At 43.6% G+C, this 21,560-nt stretch overlaps 1 protein-coding gene across 2 annotated transcripts in view; it reads left to right on the forward strand.

Moving 5' to 3' along the window:
- Nucleotides 1–21,560, forward strand: part of HSD17B4 (hydroxysteroid 17-beta dehydrogenase 4) — a 427,477-nt gene that overhangs the window by 56,890 nt on the left and 349,027 nt on the right. For both annotated transcript variants that reach the window (XM_040344026.1, XM_040344036.1), the window contains exon 3: nucleotides 20,500–20,607. In XM_040344026.1, the coding sequence (XP_040199960.1) occupies nucleotides 20,500–20,607 (108 nt within the window). The remainder of the gene's footprint in view (nucleotides 1–20,499; nucleotides 20,608–21,560) is intronic.

Consider the following 21,560-nt stretch of genomic DNA (forward strand, 5'->3'; position numbering starts at 1 on the left):
AAAACGTCTCTAAAATAATAAGAAGTGCACCACACCTAAAGTTCACATGTTTGGTTATTTTTTGCTCTGTCATTTTTGGGATCTTTCCTGCCATGCTATGTAAACAGATTTTTGCATGCGGTTTCTGTGGGGAGTTGCTAATCTTGAGGGCATTTTGCTCTATTTGTACACAATAACAGATCATGTCAGACAGGCCAACATGATATCATGGGAATCCTATCTGACATTCATACAGATTGATGGCCACTGCATTGAAATAAACTTCTCTGCAGACCCCTTCCTTCACGACTTGTCTCTGGGGCCTTGTCTATTTAATTCTTGGATTTAATTGTTAGCAGTGACTGTTTTATGGAAAACACTGTGTTTGCTTGAAAGACAGATTAAAGGTCTCATGATGCCTGTTAGCGGGCATCCACTCCCCTGCTGTTGCCTCATCCCTCAACTTGTTGTGTCACTGCTGCATCACCAGCCGTCCCATTAAAGTGAATGGGACGGTCAGTGAGTTAACAGGGGGTCAGAGGAGGAGCCACTGCGGGACAGAGATGACAGTTGCTATTTAAAAATTATGATTTTAAATCAAGTTAATGTAAATCAAGTTTTTTTTTTTTTTTTTTTTTTTTTTTTTTACTAGCGATTTTAAATCATGATTTAAATTTGTGCTTAAAATTGACTTAATTTGAATCAATTCCACCCTAGTTATGGGGGAGGCCTTGTGCTAAAATTATTGCTCTCATTTAGGTGTGCGCAACGATAACCTATGTATCACAATTAAAGTTTTTTTCTTGTGTGGGGAGAGGGAGAGATTTTAATGAGACGTGCAGGGTCTCGTTAAATAGAACCGGTACCAGCGGGGGGGGGGGGGGGGGTTAAAGCAATCGCAGACTCCCAAATGCTTTCACCTGACAGACAGGAGACTGCCTGTTAGTTTTTTACACAAAATCAGTGACTAGTGTGCGACCCCCCCACCCCCCGCCAACCTGGCAGCGAAAGGGTTAAAGTACATAATCTAAATTGACTCTAAAAAGCTCATCTTTAACCACTTGGCTCAGAGCGCATGCAAATATGTCACTTCTCGGGGTGGGCCTTGGCGCAGAGCAGCCGCATATTGGTGTGCAAATAGAGATGTGCTGAGAGCGCGCCCTGCACCCGGCACAGTTTCTAATGGAAAGTTTGCTACTTGCTGCTGTTTGGTCAGTTACAAAACCATAAGCCCTGCCCCACCTCCAGGCATTCTAAAGGCTACAAAAAGGGGTTAAAGGACAAGTTCACCTTTTGGAACATGTTGCATGTTCCACCCATATGTTCTAGCTCCTGCCTCCAGTTTCCCGATTTCACTTTGGAGTGACAGAGTGTGGGAGATGTTCTCCCCACATCCACTGTCACAATTTAAAGCAATGCAGCCGTGCTGAGCCCCTGCCCATGTGGCCGCTTCATTCATTCAGTGTCCTGTGAATGAGCCTGGGTTCACACTGGTAGGACAAACGCTCCGACATTGGGAGCTCATGTCGCATGACGTGTGAAAATCAATGTTTCCCTATGAGGGCCATCTTAACTGATCTGACACAAGTCGGTCTGACTTTGAAAATGCTTCCTGCACTACTTTGCTCCGACTTGTCCTAACCATCCGACTTGTGACAATCTGACATGGTAATTACAGCAGCAGTAAGCCCCCTTTCACACTTGTACGACTTCAAAGTCACGCGATTTTACCGCGATTCGCGGCCGCGATTTCAATGAATGCCTGTGTAAGTGGCATCAAAATCGGACCAAAGTAGTGCAAGGACTTCTTTGAAGTCAGCACTACTTAAAGTCGTGCCAGTATGAATGGTAGTCTTTGAAAATAATGGAGAATGACTTGTCATACGATTTTGCAGTCCAAAATCGTTAGACAAGTCGTATAAGTGTGAAAGGGGACTAAAAGGAATTTATTTCACCCTGGGATTTTTTGATTGGTCAAAGGACAAGCCAGACGGACACAAGGTCGGATCAAAGTAGTATCCTGTTAATCCAAGTTAGAGGGATGTAGGACTAATGTCGCAGAGCAAGGTAGGATGAAAGTCGCTGGTGCGACACGACACTCGTCCTACTTTGAATCTGACTTTGCCCTGCGACTTGCGTGGAGGTCCCCCCAAAGTCCATACCAGACCCTTCTCCGAGCACGCAGCCCGGCCGGTCAGGAAAATGGGTGGGGACTAGTGAGCGCCCTCCCTCCTGAACCGTACCAAGCTGCATGCCTTCAACATGGGGGGGGCACACTGTGGCCCCCCCACCCAAAGCACATTGTCCCCATGTTGAGGAAAAGGGCCTCTTCCCGGAAACCCTGGCCATTTGGTTGTCGGTGGGCGGCGGGGTTATCGGAATCCGGGAGCCCCCTTCAATAAGGTGGCCCCCAGATCCCGGCCCCCCACCCTATATGAATGAGAATGGGTTAACCACTTAAGCCCCGGACCAATATGCAGCCTAAAGACCCAAGGTGTTTTTACAGTTCGGGACTGCGTCGCTTTAACAGACAATTGCGCGGTCGTGCGACGTGGCTCCCAAACAAAATTGGCGTCCTTTTTTCCCCACAAATAGAGCTTTCTTTTGGTGGTATTTGATCACATCTGCGGTTTTTAGTTTTTGCGCTATAAACAAAAATAGAGCGACAATTTTGAAAAAAAAGCAATATTTTTTACTTTTTGCTGTAATAAATATCCCCCAAAAACATATATAAAAACATTTTTTTTCCTCAGTTTAGGCCGATACGTATTCTTCTACCTATTTTTAGTAAAAAAAATCGCAATAAGCGTTTATCGATTGGTTTGCGCAAAATTTATAGTGTTTACAAAATAGGGGATAGTTTTATTGCATTTTTTTTTTTTATTTTTTTTTTACTACTAATGGCGGCGATCAGCAATTTTTTTCGTGACTGCGACATTATGGCGGACACTTCGGACAATTTTGACACATTTTTGGGACCATTGTCATTTTCACAGCAAAAAATGCATTTAAATTGCATTCTTTATTGTGAAAATGACAGTTGCAGTTTGGGAGTTAACCACAGGTGGCGCTGTAGGAGTTAGGGTGCACCTAGTATGTGTTTACAACTGTTTGGGGGTGTGGCTGTAGGAATGACGTCATCGATCGTGTCTTCCCTATAAAGGGAATGACGCGATCGATGCGCCGCCATAGTGAAGGACGGGGAAGCCGTGTTTACACACGGCTCTCCTCGTTCTTCAGCTCCGGGGAGCGATCGCGACGGAGCGGCTATAAACAAATAGCCGCGCCGTGGTCCCGGATCGCTCCCCGAGCGGACCCGACCTCCGCATGTAGCGGGGGGGGTCCCGATCGGACCCCCCACCCGCTAATAGGCGAGGACGTACGTGTACGCCCATGTGCCTGTACGTGCCATATTGTGGACGTATATGTACATGCGGGGGTCGGGAAGTGGTTAAATCGTACCCCTACCCATTCACCTGGGGGGAAATTGGTGAAAAAAAAACCACACTAGACGACAGGTTTTTAAAGTAATTTATTAGGCAGTTCTGGGGGTCTTCTGACTTTTGGGGGTCTCTTCTGATTCTTCGCTCTCTCGGGCCTCTTCTCCCGCTCTCCGGTGCCTTCTGAGTTCTGCTGGGCTCCTCCGCTATCTTCTGGCAGCTCTTTTACTAGCGGTGGCCCGCCTTCTCCGTCATCGTTTTCCCTCTTCTCTTCTTCCGATGTTGACATAACGCTCTCTCCCGCTGTAATGCCGGTGACCCTGTCCCCTCATGTTGCCACCACCCGGGGCATGATGGGGGCGATGACGTCATTAGGGATGGGGTCACCTGGTGACCACGCCCCATGCCTATATAAGTCGTTGCAGACCGCGCACATGACATTACAGCGGGAGAGATCGTTGTGTCAACACCTGAAGAAGATAATGAAGACCGGGCCAACGCTAGTAAAAGAGCTGGCAGAAGATAGCGGAGGAGCCCGGCAGAAGGCACCGGAGAAGTTGGAAGAGACCCCCAAAGTCTGAAGAAGACCCCTGGAGCTGCCTAATAATAAATTACTTTAAAAACCTGTCTAGTGTGTTTTTTTTTTTTTTTTTTACACTTTTTTTTTCCTCCCAGGTGAATGGGTAGGGGTACGATGTACCCCATACTCATTCACATAGGGTGGGGAGCTGGGATCTGGGGGCCCCCACCCGCAGACCCCGACATCCAGCGCAACATGGGGACAAGGTGCTTCTGGGGTGGGGGGCCACAGTGCGCCCCCCTGCCCCAAAGCACCCACCCCCCTGTTGAGGGCATGCGGCCTAGTACAGTTCAGGAGGGGGGCCGCTTGCTCGTCCCCACCCCCTTTCCGGGCTGCATGCTCGGATAATTGTATGGATTTTGGGGATACCCCCACACCATTTTTTTCAGTGTTGGGGGTTCCCCTTAAAATCCATACCAGACCGAAGGGCCTGGCATGCTCCTGGAGGGGGAACCCATGCTGTTTTTTTATTTAAAATTTGGCGCAGAGTTTCCCCTCAAGATCAGCAGAGCACAAGTCGCATGCCAAAGTCAGATCATGCAAGACGACGTTCCGACTTTGATGCGACTTCAGTAAAATTCAATGGGCTGAAGTAGGAACAAAGTTGGACCAAAGTAGTGCAGGGAACATTTTCAAAGTCGGACCGACATGTGTCAGACCAGTTAAGAAGGCTCCCATAGGGAAACATTGATTTTCACACGTCATGCGACGTGAGCTCCCAATGTCGGAGCATTTGTCGCACAAGTGTGAACCTGGCCTATATCCCAACTACCGTCAGGCATGAAGTTCTAAATGTCCTGCAAGGGTGCTGATGAGCTCCATGCAGTTTTCAACAAACAGCCCGTACGAAAGTATGAGCGAAAGCTGCAGGGCTTGTCTGCAGAAGCTTGACTATTGCGCCACTGATACGCTGATCACGGGTACAATACTTTCCAGGCTCCTGCAGGAAAAAAAGAATAAATGCAAATTTTGTGCAAATAATTGTGCAATTTTTATATATATTTATATATTTTTTTTCTTGAAAGGTGAACATGGCCTTTTAATCCAGTAGGATGTTTCTTTATTACATACCTGAAAAACCACTAAAGGGCACATGATGTGTTCTTTCTATATGCTTTACTATAGTAATATGTAGATTATTAAGACCATCCAAACCAGTCCTGAGCTTGTTACAGTTGTGTCAAGGATGTAAAATCACTGTGGTGCGGCAGGGGGGAGGACAAGGCCTTCACAGTTCCACGTAAACGGGATCTTCCATGGAATAAACCTATAACGATGGTCTTGTTGCTGAAGGGGTGGAAAAATAAAACTGATTTTTATTTAATTTTTTTGATCACCAGAGAATTATTGATGGAATTGTAAATGTTATTATTTGATGGAATGTTTGTAGTAAATGTATGTATTGAAATAAAATCCTTGCTATACTGTATATCTTCTTTTTTTTTTTTTTGTGTAGAATTGCCACGTACTTTATATAACATGGGTTGCGTTGCAATGTATTTGCATGAAGACTTGGGTACAGCGAAATTTCCTGCTGTGTCCTGATGGTCATGCACTATTAAATGGCCGACAGCTGACACATGTTTGCAGGAGGTGGGAATACTGGCAAAGGGAGGAGCAACAGATGGAAGGAATAGAATAGTAGTTTACTAATTTATGAATCATTTTATCTTGTAGAATAGTTTATTTATAAGCTGTCAACAAATTTTACAGCTCAGCCCAATAGGTTTGGGATGTAATATCAATTCGATTAGAACATTACTGAACATCATGACAGTATGTCTCACTCTCTGCTCCAATGAGCACAAGCTGGAAAAAGCCAAAGTGTCCTGCAGCCTTTCTTGCCAGTGCCACACTGTCAGCCTGCAGAGTCATTTCATCACATATAGTTGACATAGTAATGTTTTATTTAATCAGTGACATGTCAGGTTAGGGTGACCTTGTTTTATCAGTCTGCAGAGTCGATACAATTTTTTTTTTCTTTTTTCTTTGTAATCATTTTCATTGTTTTTTTTGTTTTTTTCTTACTATTTTTTTTTAAGCCCTTCAATGCAGCATCATGAGCATTGGAAATATTGTATGTTATGTCTGTAAGGCTTCTGTCTGCTCACATTATTTCCAACTTATTGTTCATAGACATAACATTGTCATAAGGTTAACATATTGTTCAGGATCTAGCCGTTTTATAGATCTTGGCATTGTAATTCACTTTACAGACAGTTTGTTTTATTTTTGTCGTTTTTATTTTTTTCAATTTTTGATAAAACGTAGCACTGAAACATCACCTTTTTTAGCTATTATGCAAATAGTCATTTTCATTAACCTTATGATCCTCCTACACATCCCAGTGCGTTTTATATTAGGTGAACATTGTCATGTTTTTGGTTTGTTTTCTGAAATTGCAGATTTACATAATTACCATGTGCATTTCTGGAACATGTGGATAAGATGGATTTCCACTCTCTTTTGGATTGTGATGCGATATGGTAGTTTGAAGACAAATTTTAGCTTTGGTGTTCATCCATAGAATTTCAGGAGTCTGTTTGCCACTGTTGTTGTTTTTTTTTTTTTTTTTTTTGTCTTGGAGCAATTACTAGTAAACTCTATCCAAATCTGAAGAGTATGTGACCTGAAAACAAATAACTATGCCAACCTTATTTTGCATAGATATTACTACTTTGCTTTTAGATCATTGTAACGGTCACCACCGTTTACGACCTTCCATCAACCCACGACAGCTTATCAACACTCCACAATCAGGCAAACGAACACGGCCCATAAGAATTCCCCCCAGACACGAGACACACAGCTCTGTTCTGGTTTCAAATGTCAGACAACTTTAATGGTTAGCTCTCAAGTTTATATACAGTTTAAGCATGAAAGAAACAATCAAACTCTCCACCCACACACTGGGGGGGGCTTCAATACGCCTTCAGATGGCTAATTGCTAAACATTCCAGACATGTCGGCTCCGGTCTATAATTATCATGTCCTAATCACTCCACCTGAGAAGTCACATTCTTTCATTAACAGAATTCAAACAAAACACCATCAAAATATCTCCAATTGCAATATGAGCTATCAGTAATGTCCCCTGTCCTGCAATTTAGGATATAATTTCTCAGTCACCCTATGGCTCTATCGGACATAAGGTGACCCTAGACAGAAGAGTTATTAATGACGCTGGCACAGGAGTACCCCTCATCCTTCCAAAGTCTCTGTTTGTCCCGGGTCATTCTGTTACAATCATCTTGTGCAAATTTAGGTTCCTCAGTAGTTTGGAGCCTAATAATGGTAAATGCTCAAGGTGAAGGCAATAAGAAACCGCTGCTCACAGGTGGCATTTGCCGGGCCATGATGCTCGGACTGTACAGCAATTAAGGGGCACGCCCTGCCACTGCGTCAGACTCGGGTATACGAATGATTGGATGGCTGCACACTCAGAAAACGTAGAACAAAGTCCATAAACAACCACAACTGATCAGGCAGGGGAGGGAAAAGGTAGGTAGAGCCGTTTCACACGAAAATTCATGCTTTCTCAATACCAACAAGGTTGAGGGTTGTGTCATGGGAACGAGATCATAATTAAATGATGGTAGAGGGGAAATGGTGTATGGTGCACAGGACCAGAGCTGCCACTCTTTAGTCTTGCGTACCTTCCAAGGGGATAGGATTTGTTTCAGAGGCTCATAGTTAATGTTTGGGACACATCTGTTTATGGCTAAAGCCTCGTACACACTGCTAGTTAGTTGGTTATTTTTTTTTTTTTTCCAGGGTTGAATGGGAAAAAAAAAAACCTGACAGCTCAGGAGGAGCCGCTATACTAACTATCCAACATTGGTACGGTGATCTCCCTAACTGTGCTATTGTGTTGTAACAGGGGGACGGACGGCCCCCCGCCAGAACATTCCGGTATGCCATTGGCTGAGAGTGCTGATTGGGAGCTAGTCAACTGACCTTTTTCGGGCTTGACCCTTTGATAGAAGCAGCCTCCAGTGCAAACGGTCTGGGACTCCAGTACACACTGGTTTCTATTGAACCGGCTGATGCCACCAGACATTTGGCCTGTGTGTACTAGGTTAAAGATGTACGTCTTGTAGATGAAGGGAACCCCCCTCCAAAGAAACCCCAATAAAACAATGAATGCAGTTTTTAAATGTTAAATGTTTAATGCATTTACTATAAATACTTGATTTAAGCCTTTTTTGTGATTCTGCATAGCAATGGTAACCCTGGAAGAGCAAGGGGGAGAGCGGCAGCATTGGGGCAAGTCGGGTAAGCTGTATGCTCATGGGCTGACAAAAGACCTGCTGGGAGGTAGAGAGAACAGAAGACTTGCCTTATCAGCCTGTTATTGCTTCTACTCAGTCCAGTCACAGAATGTGGGTTGGAAGGTGACCTGGATGTGATGTTGAACTCAACAGAGATGTGTCACAAACATAGGGGTTCTGTGTAGGCTAGCCATACATTATACAATTTTTTTGTGTACAATTTTACTTTTAGATTTACCAAAAACACATATAATATGAATGCAAACCTAAACACTTTAAATTTGTATGCAGTCAGGCAGCCCTCTGCACTACATAGATGAAGGTAAATCTGCAGGAAATTTAATAATTTTGTATAATGTATGGCCAGCTTAATGCGACTGTGCAAGTCTCAGGGATAGATGGATAGAAATGCAAATCCTTTGGCAAGTAAGATGCAGTGTCGGTTCTTCGATAGAGGGCGCTGGAGCGCTGCCCTCTCTGGCTCTCACCGCCACTGAGTCTAATGACCTAGATTCATGCATTGCACGAATCTATGTTATTGTCGCCGCTGCCGCTGTTCTATTTAGATGGCCGGACATGGGCGCCGACCATCTGAATAACTGCAGCAGGTTGGATGTACGGAAGTGCCTATCAGAGCCAGCGACTCTGATGGGCTTTCCGAGTACAGCCCTCGTGTCCCCGGAAGCTTATCCTCAGAACGCACGGGGGGTGCGTTCCTTGGATAGAACTGACATGCGTCTCAGTCAATCAGGTTGGCCGGTTTTGGCTACCGGTAACCTGATTGGCTGATCGAGGGCGGGAGAAGACATCGAGGGTCGAGGACGTGGATGGCTGACTCCAGTAAAGGTAAGTGCCGGGTGGGGGGGGGGCATTTTACAGGGCACAATGGCGACGAAAGGCACAGTGGCTGCGTTGGGCACAGTGGCTGCATTTGATGGCATGGCACAGTGGCTGCGTTTGATGGCATGACACAGTGGTGCGAATTGATGACACAGTGGCTGCGTTTGATGGCATGGCATAGTGACTGCATTTGATGGCATGGAACAGTGGTGACAATTCATGGCACATTGGCTGCATTTGATGGGCACAGTGAGGCTGCAATTTTTTTTGAGCACCAGCCGCCACTGGTAAGATGTTTTTTCCATGCATTTCAACTTTGTAATTAGCGGTTTGTCTGGAATTCAGCTTTAATTCATGTTTACGCAAAACTTGAAAGAACATTTCTAGTAGAAACATAAGAAACATAAATGCTTACTTGATTACTCTTGCTTGAATGTATAGGCTCTGTTAGTGTCACAATTATCCCTTCTTCACTCGCTGGGGAGTCACTGACCTACAACACTGATGTGTATACCTGATGGCCAGGCATATAGTTGCAGACAAGTCATAGCATTTTACCCATGCATTGGCTCCCTCATTATCCCAAAAGAAATTACATTGTAAATAGGATAACCGGAAATAAAATAAAATTACTTCTATGTATAGCTTGGTCAGGGCTTCCTCCCAAATGATGGATCTACTTTTTCAGCTTTGTCCTGTGTCTATAGTACATGCCAGATTGTAGTTGTGTTTATTACCCTGCATGTTAGATGTGCGGTTTACATTAAAAACAGTCCTGTACTACTATTGGAGCTCCCTCCGGCATCAGCTCATTAGACCAGTGCTCCTAGGTGCGTACTGATGCAAAGGTCATGGGTTCTCGTACAGTTGTGCACAGGTGTACTGGCACCAAATGCGCTATCTAAGTTGAACTGTTGCACTGACCAGTTACTGTCTGATCTACAGCGTTTCCGTGATTGACTCCTCTTACTGGCCTTGCTTGTCTCTGACTATGCTTGAATGCTGCATACCCTGTGTTCTGACTAATCTTCTGCCTGTTGCCTATGCCTGATCTGCCCGTCTATTACTAACCCCCGGCCTGCCTGACCTTGCATCCTGCCTCACCTTGTTTGCAAAGTGCTTCTTTACCTGCATGCTATCTACCTGTTCTCTGCCAGCCTGCTCTGCACCTGCAGCCTGTCATCTGCCAGTTCGGGGTTCTGCTATATCTGCCCGCCATCAGCTGTCTTGGTGATCTGACTCCTCCCTGGAGAAGCTTTAGCTGCCTACCTGCTCAGTCTACTAAGCACCCTACAGGCACTGTTGCCTCACGTGCTGTAGCAGGCCATTGGCCAGGTACGTGACAGTACTGCAGTATGGATGCCTCTACCAGTGCTGCAGTGTGGATCACTGTGGTGCCTCTACCAGTACTGCAGTATTGATCACTTTGCCTCTACCAGTACTGCAGTATTGATCACTTTGCTGCCTCTACCAGTACTGCAGTATTGATCACTTTGCTGCCTCTACCAGTACTGCAGTATTGATCACTTTGCTGCCTCTACCAGTACTGCAGTATTGATCACTTTGCTGCCTCTACCAGTACTGCAGTATTGATCACTTTGCTGCCTCTACCAGTACTGCAGTATTGATCGCTCTACCGTCTCTACCAGTACTGCAGTATTGATCGCTCTACCGTCTCTACCAGTACTGCAGTATTGATCGCTCTACCGTCTCTACCAGTACTGCAGTATTGATCGCTCTACCGTCTCTACCAGTACTGCAGCATTGATCACTTGAGTAAAATATTTTTTTCTAACCAGAGTTATTTAGTGTTCCATTAATCTTGCAGAGAACTAGGAATGTGCAACCGTGAAAGCTGTGTTTTATAGTTTTCAGGCTTGATATGGAGTTGAAAAGTCAGAGTTGCCACATTCAACTGACGCATATGGATACAGCTAAACGTGGTCTGGGAGTCTAAGCTACGAAAAAACGATGGTCACAAAAGTGAAAATTTAGCAGCTGGTCCTTCAGTGGAGGACAGTCTCCGCTTTTTGATTTTATGGCATTTCAGCTCCCTCCCAGCTATCCTCCATTGAGTGTGCATACAGGATTTGCATATTTATAGCTTTTTAGGCATTTGTGCTAGGTGTAGTGGCCATTGGTATTTGTGCAATCTCTCTTGAGACTTTATACAAGTTGCCTATTCTTGTTCCTAGTGTAGCTGACAGTAGGAAAGTCTAAATGGCTTACCTGTCGAGGGTACATTGTGGGTAAAGCAGTATTGTTCTGTTAGTGACAATCGTAAATGCGATCAATAGAGATCATTAAGAACCATGCAGTATTTACATGGCTGTAATTAGATACAACTGCACTAGACACAAAAATGTATTTGCTGTCATAATTTAGGTAGAAAGTCTCTGCTAACTGAAAGTGCACAGTAATGCTTTCCTTCTAGGTTTTGAAGTGTGTGTGTGTTTTGTGATGCAAAATCAAACACATTAGTAACTTTTTTTTCCTATTGTGTGGAGGGGCCATAATCGGGTCAAAGGAAACTTTTGCTACCGTGAATCAAAATGAGCTTCATGTGTCAATCATAATTGTATACATTTTAGATCAGGTACAAGCATAGCATACGTTTCCTCAAATGGAATCGGATGAAGAAATCGCACAGACTGCAAACTATTCAGGATGTTTTGGTTAAGAGATCAGTAATTTGCATGTCTGTAGCCATCTCAGTTTTGGAAATATAATTGGAAATGGCTGTACCTTTACTAAAGATCATTAATGTATATCCAAACCAAAGAAGGAAATGTAATATATTGCAGCTTACCTGTCCTTAGATGAGTTGGCTGCATCCATTTTCCTTTTTCAGGCTTGGAACATTTCTGCAATAACAGAAAATATCTCTTGATCTTGCCAGAAATCTTGAGACCTTGTATGTTTATCTGCAGTGAAGTGACATCTCAAACAATGTTATCAGCTAGCTATCTTCTGTAAATTAAAATCTCTCCCCACTGTAATGAAGAGGCGTTTTTTGTAGTCTGAAAAACCGGCATGGGCGACAATGCTTTTTCTCTGTTATAACCATACAAAGGGTGAACGTTGTCACCCTGGGACAGGAGGAGCATTACAGCTAGGTTAAAATAAAGGAAAAAGCCTAAAAAAAAACAAATGCAGGCGCCACATCTAGTATCTGGTCGCATGTAACATTTTTGTGTTTAGATGCACTTTTAGGAATTCTTCTATAATAATTATGACCTGCCAAATGTAAAGAAATTTTTAGCAGTGTTTGTATAAGCTCTAGTAAGAGGAAAATAATTGTTATTAAGCCGATTGAGAACATTTTCCGTGAGTCGATCAGCGGTTTGGTAACAAATTTAAACTTGTATAATAAAATAATCAATGCTTGGCGCTTAAGGCGTATTCAGCAGTTGGTTACATTGAGATGTCTCTGTTAACATTAAATAGTGATGGGATGTTGTGGCCTCACACCATAGAATATTGGAGAAAGAAGTCTCCTCAGCTTAGGATAATAGTGTTGATTGCACATTTTTGGCTTTCACAGTCTGGTAAATGCGTCTTCTATTTTCTGACATGGACTCTCTTGGGAGAATTAATTCCACTTGAGTCCCATCAAACTCTGCGTAGTAGGGCTGACTGAGCAATTCATTAGATCATCTTCAGGCTGTTTACATGGCAGTGATGAGGTACGCTCTCTAAAGATGTGCATGAATAATGGAATGATCATATGGTTATAATAAAGAGCCGAATGGTCCATATTGTATAACAAGACATGAATTTTCTGAATACAGAGATAGGATTTGTCTATACATGAAGCCAATTCTGTATGCATTTGTATGACTACATGATACCATTGTGCATTATGTTGGAGGACTGCTCATGCTTAAGTGTGTTTTTTCCAGCATTGTGGATGTATACTGTATGTGTCATGCGTGCACAGGGCTGGACTGGGACAAAAATGTTTCCCTGGACTTCATCCAGACCGGCCCAGGGCACAACACATCAGGGTACAGTGCACATCAGGGCACGGTACAGAGCTCAGCACATCAGGGCAAGGGGCACATCTGGGCACAACACGTACAGGGCACATCACATCAGGGCCCATCACAGCACATCAGGGAACACCACATTGGGGCACATTAGGGCACAGGGCACATTATGGTGGCTGGTGGTTTACCAGCCAGCATGCAGAGTAGCGCAGGAAGCGTGTGTAATATGTTCTCTCTCTCCTGTCGCGGCACTCACTCAGCTCCCGGCGGCCCCTCCTCTCTTCGCGTCCATTCCAGATGATGTCACAAGCAAATGGGGATGGACGAGAAGAGAGGAGGGTCCGCCGTGGAGCAGCGTGAGTGCTGTGACAGGAGAGAACATATTACACACGCTTCCTGCACTACTCTGCATCTCGATCTACCCGTCGAGCACCAGCTGTCGGCAATTGACGGGTAGATCGTTGCGTACCTCCGACTGGCCCACTGAGCCATCGGCCCACCGGGAATCTCCCGATAGTCCCAATGGCCAGTCCATCCCTGCGCATGCATGTGTCTTTCTAGCTATCTATGTTCGTTTTGTAATTGTGCATATTTTAATAATACATGTGATCTCTGTGTATTAAAATGTTTTCTCATTCCATGGAAAAGCAGACTAGCATTTCCCTTTGGAAACCATGTACAGTGTTTGGTAATACATCTGGGATTTTCGCCATTTGGCTGGTCGACCCTCGACCAAGCATTCTGGTGGGCTTGCACACTCACTGTGATGGACTTTTTACCTATATGCTTCAGTTTAATCCTCCCTGCTTGTTTAAGGCTGTTAATTGTATTTACTCTTCTGCAGCTAGCCCTGTTTCAAATGTTAATTGTTCTAGCCCTGTGTTTACTGGTTACTGTGATTAGATAAGTGGCTCATGTTAATTATGCTGATTGCTTCCTTGTGATTATCTCTCTATATGCGGTGCCGAACCGGCTAGATACTGAGTAGTTCAAAGAAATATCTTTATTTCAAAGGAGCTGTATTGAAGACCCCCCACTGTGTGAGGGGGGGGGGGGGCGGAGATTTGTCATTGTAACAGTTGTAACCACATATAAGCTCTGGTTTCTTACGATTAAAACTCTGTGTTGTTCAAGCAGTAAGCTGGTCTCATGTGTGGCTTTCTGGGCGATTCCAGGGATATCCCTCCTCGTGGAATATTGGGGTGATTTTCGTTATGGGAAGAAGGGAACGTTGACGGGGATATCATACCGATACCGTCACACTCACATTATGAGAAAGCAGAAGCAGTGCATGCTGAGTGTGGAAACAAACTCCTTACATGAAAAAAGTCAAGTGCCAATCTTTTTGGACAGTTGGCACTGGTTAGGTTAGTCGAATTTGCCATAGTGTTTTGAGAGGAAGATTTCTGCTGTATAAGCCTATTGTTGCATTTGCTCGGTGCTCAGTCTTTCAGAGCAGGGCTGTATTATATAGAACGGCCTTTCCCAAACTTTTCAACAAGGAGAAACCCTTAGAATAACCTCCTAGTCTCAGGGAACCCCTGCTAAAAATGACTAGATCTAGAACTCCTGATGCATTAGTGTGATGGTCCGTGAGAATTATGCTCCCTACACTTGAGGACATTGGGAAGAATTATCCCCTTAAAGATATATAAAAGATCAACGGTGTCAGTGGGAATTTATCTAAGGAACCCTGGTTGGAAAACCCTGATTATATAGGCATCTCTGTTTCAAACCATATATTCACAAGTTTTTGGACAATCACAGTGCATGGTAATGTACAGCCCTGCCCATAGGTGCTTTGGAAATCTATAGAAAGATAAAAGAAATGGAAAAATAATGAGCTTTCTTTTAGTCAGAGTAGCATAATAAATGTCTTCTAAAATAAAAAGTGAGGTTTGGTTTATTGATGCGTTGGAAATCAAACAGCTGAATTCTGATTGGTCTGTGTTTGGTTGGCATCACCTCCCTTTCTTTTGCAGGCATTTTTTTTTTCCCTAGGTAAACTTGTGGTCATTTTGACCTATTTGTGACCTGGGGTTTTGTGTTCCTTTGTGACTGAAATAGCTGGTGACTACTACAAAATGCAGAGTATGGTAGCCCCGTTCCAGCAGGGGACATTGAGACATTAATTTTATTTACTAAGTTCTCCTTTACTAAAAAACTGCCTATGCAGATAAGGACCATCTGCATATAAAATACTACCCTTGCTATAGGCGCAGGCCATTTACATACAGGTACCACGTAAAACCTACCTGGAATATCAGGATATTGATATCAGGATATTGATAAGAAAGTTGCTGCTAAGAAAATCCAAGTGTTACTGCTCGTCCTTCACCATCACAAGCGTGCGCTCTCAAACGCTTATCTCAGAGCTACTGCATCAGAGGAGAGAAAGTTAATGTGAGGGAGTTTGCATCACAGAGCTCACTTGTGTAAAGATGAAGGTTAGCAGTGACACTGAGGCCCTGTACACACGATCAGTCTATCCGATGAGAACGGACTGAAGGACCGTTTCATCGGTTAACCGATAAAGCTGACTGATGATCTGATGTGCCTACACACCATCAGTTAAAAAAACGATTGAGTCCAACGCGGTGACGTAAAACACAACGACGTGCTGAGAAAAATTAAGTTCAATGCTTCCAAGCATGCGTCGACTTGATTCTGAGCATGCGTGGGCTTATAACCGATGCTTTTGCATACTAACCGTCGGTTTTGACCGATCAGTCCGTTTCCATCGGTTTTGACTGACCGTGTGTACAAGGCCTAAGCTTTTCTTAGCAATGTCCCCTATCAACGCCTCAGAAGTTATCCACTCTGGTTTCATGAGGAACCTAAATGACCTTCACCTATAGCAAGGGCACTATTCAACTTTGGTGAAAGCTGCAGAACAAAAAAAAAAATATATAAATTGACTAAAGTCGCCGCACAACATAGAAGCTTAGTGTATAGTACGTGTTTCCCCGAAAATAAGACCTACCCCGAAAATAAGCCCTATTGTGATTTTCAGGGAGGGCTGCAATATAAGCCCTACCCCGAAAATAAGACCTAGCGCGCTATGTGATGTGGGCTGTGTGTGCTGGATGCATTCGGTATTGCGCCGCTCAGCTGGCCTCCCGCTGCTCTCCTCCTCTTCAGCCAGCTGTCAGTGGGGGATTTTTGCCCCTCTCAGTGCTCAGAGCAGGAACAAGAGCTCCGGCGGGCCATGGAAGCGCATAGCGGCGCTGAGCTGATGTCCCGCTGCTTTTCTCCTCTCTTTAGCCAGCTGTCAGTGGGGGATTTTTGCCCCCCTCAGTGCTCAGAGCGGGAACAAGAGCTCTGGCGGGCCATTGAAGCGCAAAGGCGCTCAGCTGATGTCCCGCTGTTCTTCTCCTCTCTTCTGCGGGGAATATCGGACCCCCCTCCATTTGCAGTGCTCTGGCGGGACACGGGTGCAGAGCTATGTGAAGGTGTTTGTCACACATGGATTGCAGAAAGGTACAGTTTTCATTAACAGATACTGTAATCCAGAGCATTCTTGAGTTTTGCAGGCACTTTTACTCGGTTCCACTGGCCATTAGGGATTCCTGACACGCAGGGAGGTTGATTGGGGGAGAAATCAGCACATGACAAGCCCTACTCCGAAAATAAGCCATACTGGGTCTTTTGTTGCCAAAATAATATAAGACCCGGGCTTATTTTCGGGGAAACACGGTAGGTGATCACAGCCTCAGCCTGACTCAATCCTGGCCATGCCCCCTGATATGTTTCATCCCAACTACAGGGCTTGGTCATGGAGGTCTGGGTGAAATCTACAATGACTTTTTGTAAAAAATAAAAATAAGTCGACTAGTAGATTTTATATATTTTTTTAATAATTTTTTTTACAGACGACCCTCATCTGCATAGGTAGCTTTTGATAAAGGTGAACCGTGCCTTTAAAATCTTACTGGTTGCTATGGAAAATGGTTGTATATTTTTGCTATAGCTTTATTGGTAATTTTACCTCCCATTTTCTGAAGTATCACTGAAAAGTAAGTAACTGGTCATCTTTTATGTAACTTTCTCTTGATAATAAGGCCCCTTTTTTTTTTTTTTTAGCTGCTAGGAGATGCGGTATATATGATGTATGCATTGTTTCTTCAGCTAAGCTTAAGGTAACCCCAGTTCCATTTCCCAGAGTCGGAATAATAGGGTAATGCATTGGAGTCTCACTGATGAGTTTCTTGTCACTTCGGAAGTGTTAAACTCCCATTTAGCCATTTTTGCAGAGATTGTCGGGTGGAAAATGTGCAGTGTCCGGTTATTGATTTTTCCTACATGCTGTATATCATTTAGATGTATTCAAAAGCGGAGGCAACCTTCCCAGTACCCTACTTTTAGTGTGATGTAAAGAGAAATTTCCTAATCTTTGAGTGGATAAAATTGTGTTTTATAGCATGTCAGAAAGGTATGTATATAATGTAAAGTGATGTAAAGACTGGAGGTCACGCAGTCAAGCTTGCATTATGTACCTTGAAGTACGGTAAATCTCAAAAATGAAGGAACAATACTTTGTATTAAAGTAGCAATCCGCGTTTTTGTATGTTTGATGTTAATGTAACATTTTCTGTAGCGTTTTTTAATATCCTTTTTGTAGCTGTAAATGGTTGTATTTTAAATTATCACACAGAAAGGACACAGATTGGTAGCCCCTGGAGATGTCTGACAGGACACTTTGCATCCTTACAAAACAAATGAAAATTTGATATATATAAAAAATCCCTAGGCAGTGTTTTGCATTTTTATATTTTGTATATTCCAAGCTAGAAAAAAAATCTGACTAATTTCTTCATCTATGTTATGTGGATGAACAAATCTCCCGTTGCAGTTATTGTTTGTTTTAAAGTCGCTGTCAAAGTACCTGAACTGCAGCTGCGTCTGTTTTTGATGTAGCCACTGTTTGGCTGACAATTTTCTGCGTAGTTCCTTCAGTTTTCCAATTGAACAATGTCAAGTGGGAGCAGGTCGATGACATGGAGTTCATCAGGATGGAGATGAATGTTGCATATGAATGTGTATGACGGCTTCGCTTTTTATGCAGCGAGCTATAAATGGTTGCGTAATATGCATAAATATGGGAGCAATTGGCACTTGCAGTTTGCATTGTGTACTTTATAGTTAACTCTGCATACATATACCATTTGTACTTATTTATAGTATAAATATGGCAACACTTTTATATATAGTACATATTTCACTAAATGTTCATCAGAAACTAATCTCATCCATATTTTATGGTGACCCTATTTTTATGAACACCTGTCTGTGATTACCACTTGAGTCCCCTGGCCTATTTCCCCCTAAGACCTCTTTCACACTGGGGCAGTTTTTAAAGCGGACTTCCACCCAAAAGTGGAACTTCCACTTAAACCACTCCTCGCCACATTTGGCATGTAATTTTATTGGGGGGTGGGGGCTTCAGGAGGAGTGGAACATCCTGTCCCACTTCCTCCTTCCGCCCAGGGACCGCCTAGGCGATACGTCATATCGCCTACGGCGGCCCCTCCCTGTAAGCGTTCGCCTGTCCAATCAGCTAGTCCAGCGCCGCTCGCGCATGCGCAGTGAGTGCCCAGGCCGTGAAGCCGAAAGCTGTCATGGCTGGGTGCCCACAGTTAGGATGGAGGCGCCGGGGGAGGGGAGAGGAGCGGAGCGTCGCTAGATAGTGGAGCAAGTAAGTGTATGTTTATTAAAAGCCAGCAGCTATGCTTTTTGTAGCTGCTGACTTTTAATAAACATAAAAAAAAGGCTAGAACTCTGCTTTTAAGCACTTTAGTGCTGGAAATAGCCTCTGCTAAGCGCCTGAAAACCGCCTCCCATTCATTCCTGTGTGACTTTTCACACTGGAACGGTGTGTTTGCGGGATGTTTCAAAACGTCCTGCAAACGGCAAACTGTCTTGGACACAATTTTGTGAAAGTGTGTCTCACACATTCTAGAAGTGGTGCAAAATGAAGTTCTACACAGGTATATGAATCTGGACCCTTCTTCAGAAAGAGACACTTTCACAAAATCTGCCTGTGCCAGTCTTTATGAACTCCAGGGATAATGTTTTGTGGGTTTTAAGTAATCTTCAGGCCTATGATTTTTTAAACGTGTGCAAAAAATGTCCATTGTTCCGGAATGACATGTCCAAAAAGGTGTCCACAAACTTATTGCCATATTCTGTATCTCCCTAATTGGAACAAAGGCAGCAAAGGTTTAACTCTTAAAGGGTCACTAAAGGAAACATTTTTTTTTAGCTAAATAGCTTCCCTTACCTTACTGCAGTACTGGTTTCATGTCCTCATTGTTCGTTTTTGCTTTGAAGTAGCTGTAATCCTTCTCTGATCTCCACACTTCGTGCTTGTCTGGCTCCTTATGAAAAAACTCATGCGAGCTTCTCTCTGTGGTCCATGATGAAGAAGGTGTGATTACTGTGTGTCTAAAACTCCTCAGAACCAAACACTGCCCTGTGTTTGTTTGTTTTTGTTCTGTGTGTCTCTGTACTTCACAGAAACATGAAACCAGTTTAAAAACGAAAGTAAACTGCAGGCACATTATATGATTGATTTTTATCTATTTTTAATCATTTTTAAAAGGAATCCGTTAACTATTATGCCTCTATACCCTGTAAACAGTCATTTCAGCAAACAAATGTTTTTCCTTTACTGCTCCTTTAAGCCCCGCACACACACGCTCGGTTTTCTCGGCAAGAAAACTGCTGGCAGAGCTTTCCTGCCGATTAAACCGAACAGGTGTACGAGGCTTTCAGGTTTCTCATCTGGAAATCTGCCCAGAATCTCGACGAGAAAAATGGAGATCCTGCTCTCTATTTTCTCGTTGAGATTCTTGTCAGCCCCAACGTGAAACCCGAGCATCTGTATACTTGCCTGTCACCGTGGAAACCCGTGCATGCTCGAAATGACTTTGACGCATGTGCGGTAGCTTCCACGGCATAGGTAGGGTGAAGCAAGATGGCGGCAACGGCATTTAATGTGACGAGCGTATGCTCGTCGTACGCGATGACGTCACCGCGTTCTTGCCTTTCAAAAGAACCACGGTTCTTTTGAAAGGAGTGCGTGTACACTTGGGCAGCAAGAGATTCTTGCCAAGAATCTCATCAGGAAAAACATTTTTTTTCCTGACGAGATTCTGGCCCGTGTGTACGAGGCTTGACTGTAACCCAGAAAATCCTCCTCCACTAGGGACTCAGACAATGAAAACCTGATGATTGTTCTAATCCAGAACGACCCCATGCAAAATTAAAAAAAACAAGTACAATGTTAATTTGTATTCTAATTTGTTTATTTCAGCTTGGTGTATTTGCCTTGTTTGTTTTTTTTTCACCTGTGTTAATCTCCATTTAAAATAATACGTGCTTTTTGATTGATTTTACAGTCAACGATCTGGGAGGTGACATCAAAGGAGACGGGAAAAGTTCATCGGCTGCAGACAAGGTTGTTGAAGAAATTAGGGCGAAAGGAGGAAAAGCGGTGGCCAATTATGGTATGGGATGCTGTCCTCATGTTTGATGTGCATTTCATCTTTAATTCATGTTGCTGCCATTAAACTAATTTTCACATTCACACATGTACAAATTTATAGCACATGAAAAAAATTGCTTTGGGGGAGAACTGCTAAATTAATTGTTTTGAGGCATAAATTAGCCCTCTGAAAAGGGAATATATATTTGTAACGGTGCAGTGCGCTGTGTGTTATTACACGAATAGCAGTCATTAGAGCTGTCCTAGCCCAGTATTTGCTCTCTTTTCTATGTCAACACTTTGATCCTTGATAGCTGCAGGTACTTGCAGGCTTTTTTTTTTAGGCTTTATTGGCTATTACCTTGTAATAAGCAGGTTGTCAGTCTTACAACAAGCATCTTCCTTAAGCATTTGGCTGTTTGTAAAAAAATTGGGCTCATATTATAGGCTGTTTGCACGAATAGATTCTTGGAGTAGTCTACAGAATTAAAGTAAACCTGTCAATTAACCCAATCGGGCTTTCAGTTTAAATGAGCTAAATACGTTCCAGGTACATGAAAAAAAGGTGTCTGAGGCCGCGTACACACGGTCAGTCCAAACCGATGAAAACGGACTGAAGGACCTTTTTCATTGGTCCAAACCGATCGTGTGTGGGCCCTATCAGTCAGTTATCCTTAGGTCAAAAATTGTAGAACTTGCTTTTAAAATTGAACCGATGGTTATGGGGAAACAGACATAAATTGGCTTGGCAGGTGCTTAAAAACCCCACAGACTTGGGGGGCACCGCCCTCCCTGATTTTAATCTTTACTATATCGCTTTGCAATTATCTCAACTGTTCCATATTGACAAGACGGACAAGGAGCGGTTTCTCCAGCTGAGGACCCAATCTACAATCGCACTGAGGACCCAATCTACGCACTGACTATGGGCTCTAGTGGTGCGGGTCTGGGGGACGACAGACGGACCCTGCTGTA

This window comes from Rana temporaria, chromosome 1, assembly GCF_905171775.1.
Source record: "Rana temporaria chromosome 1, aRanTem1.1, whole genome shotgun sequence".
NCBI classification, from domain to species: domain Eukaryota; kingdom Metazoa; phylum Chordata; class Amphibia; order Anura; family Ranidae; genus Rana; species Rana temporaria.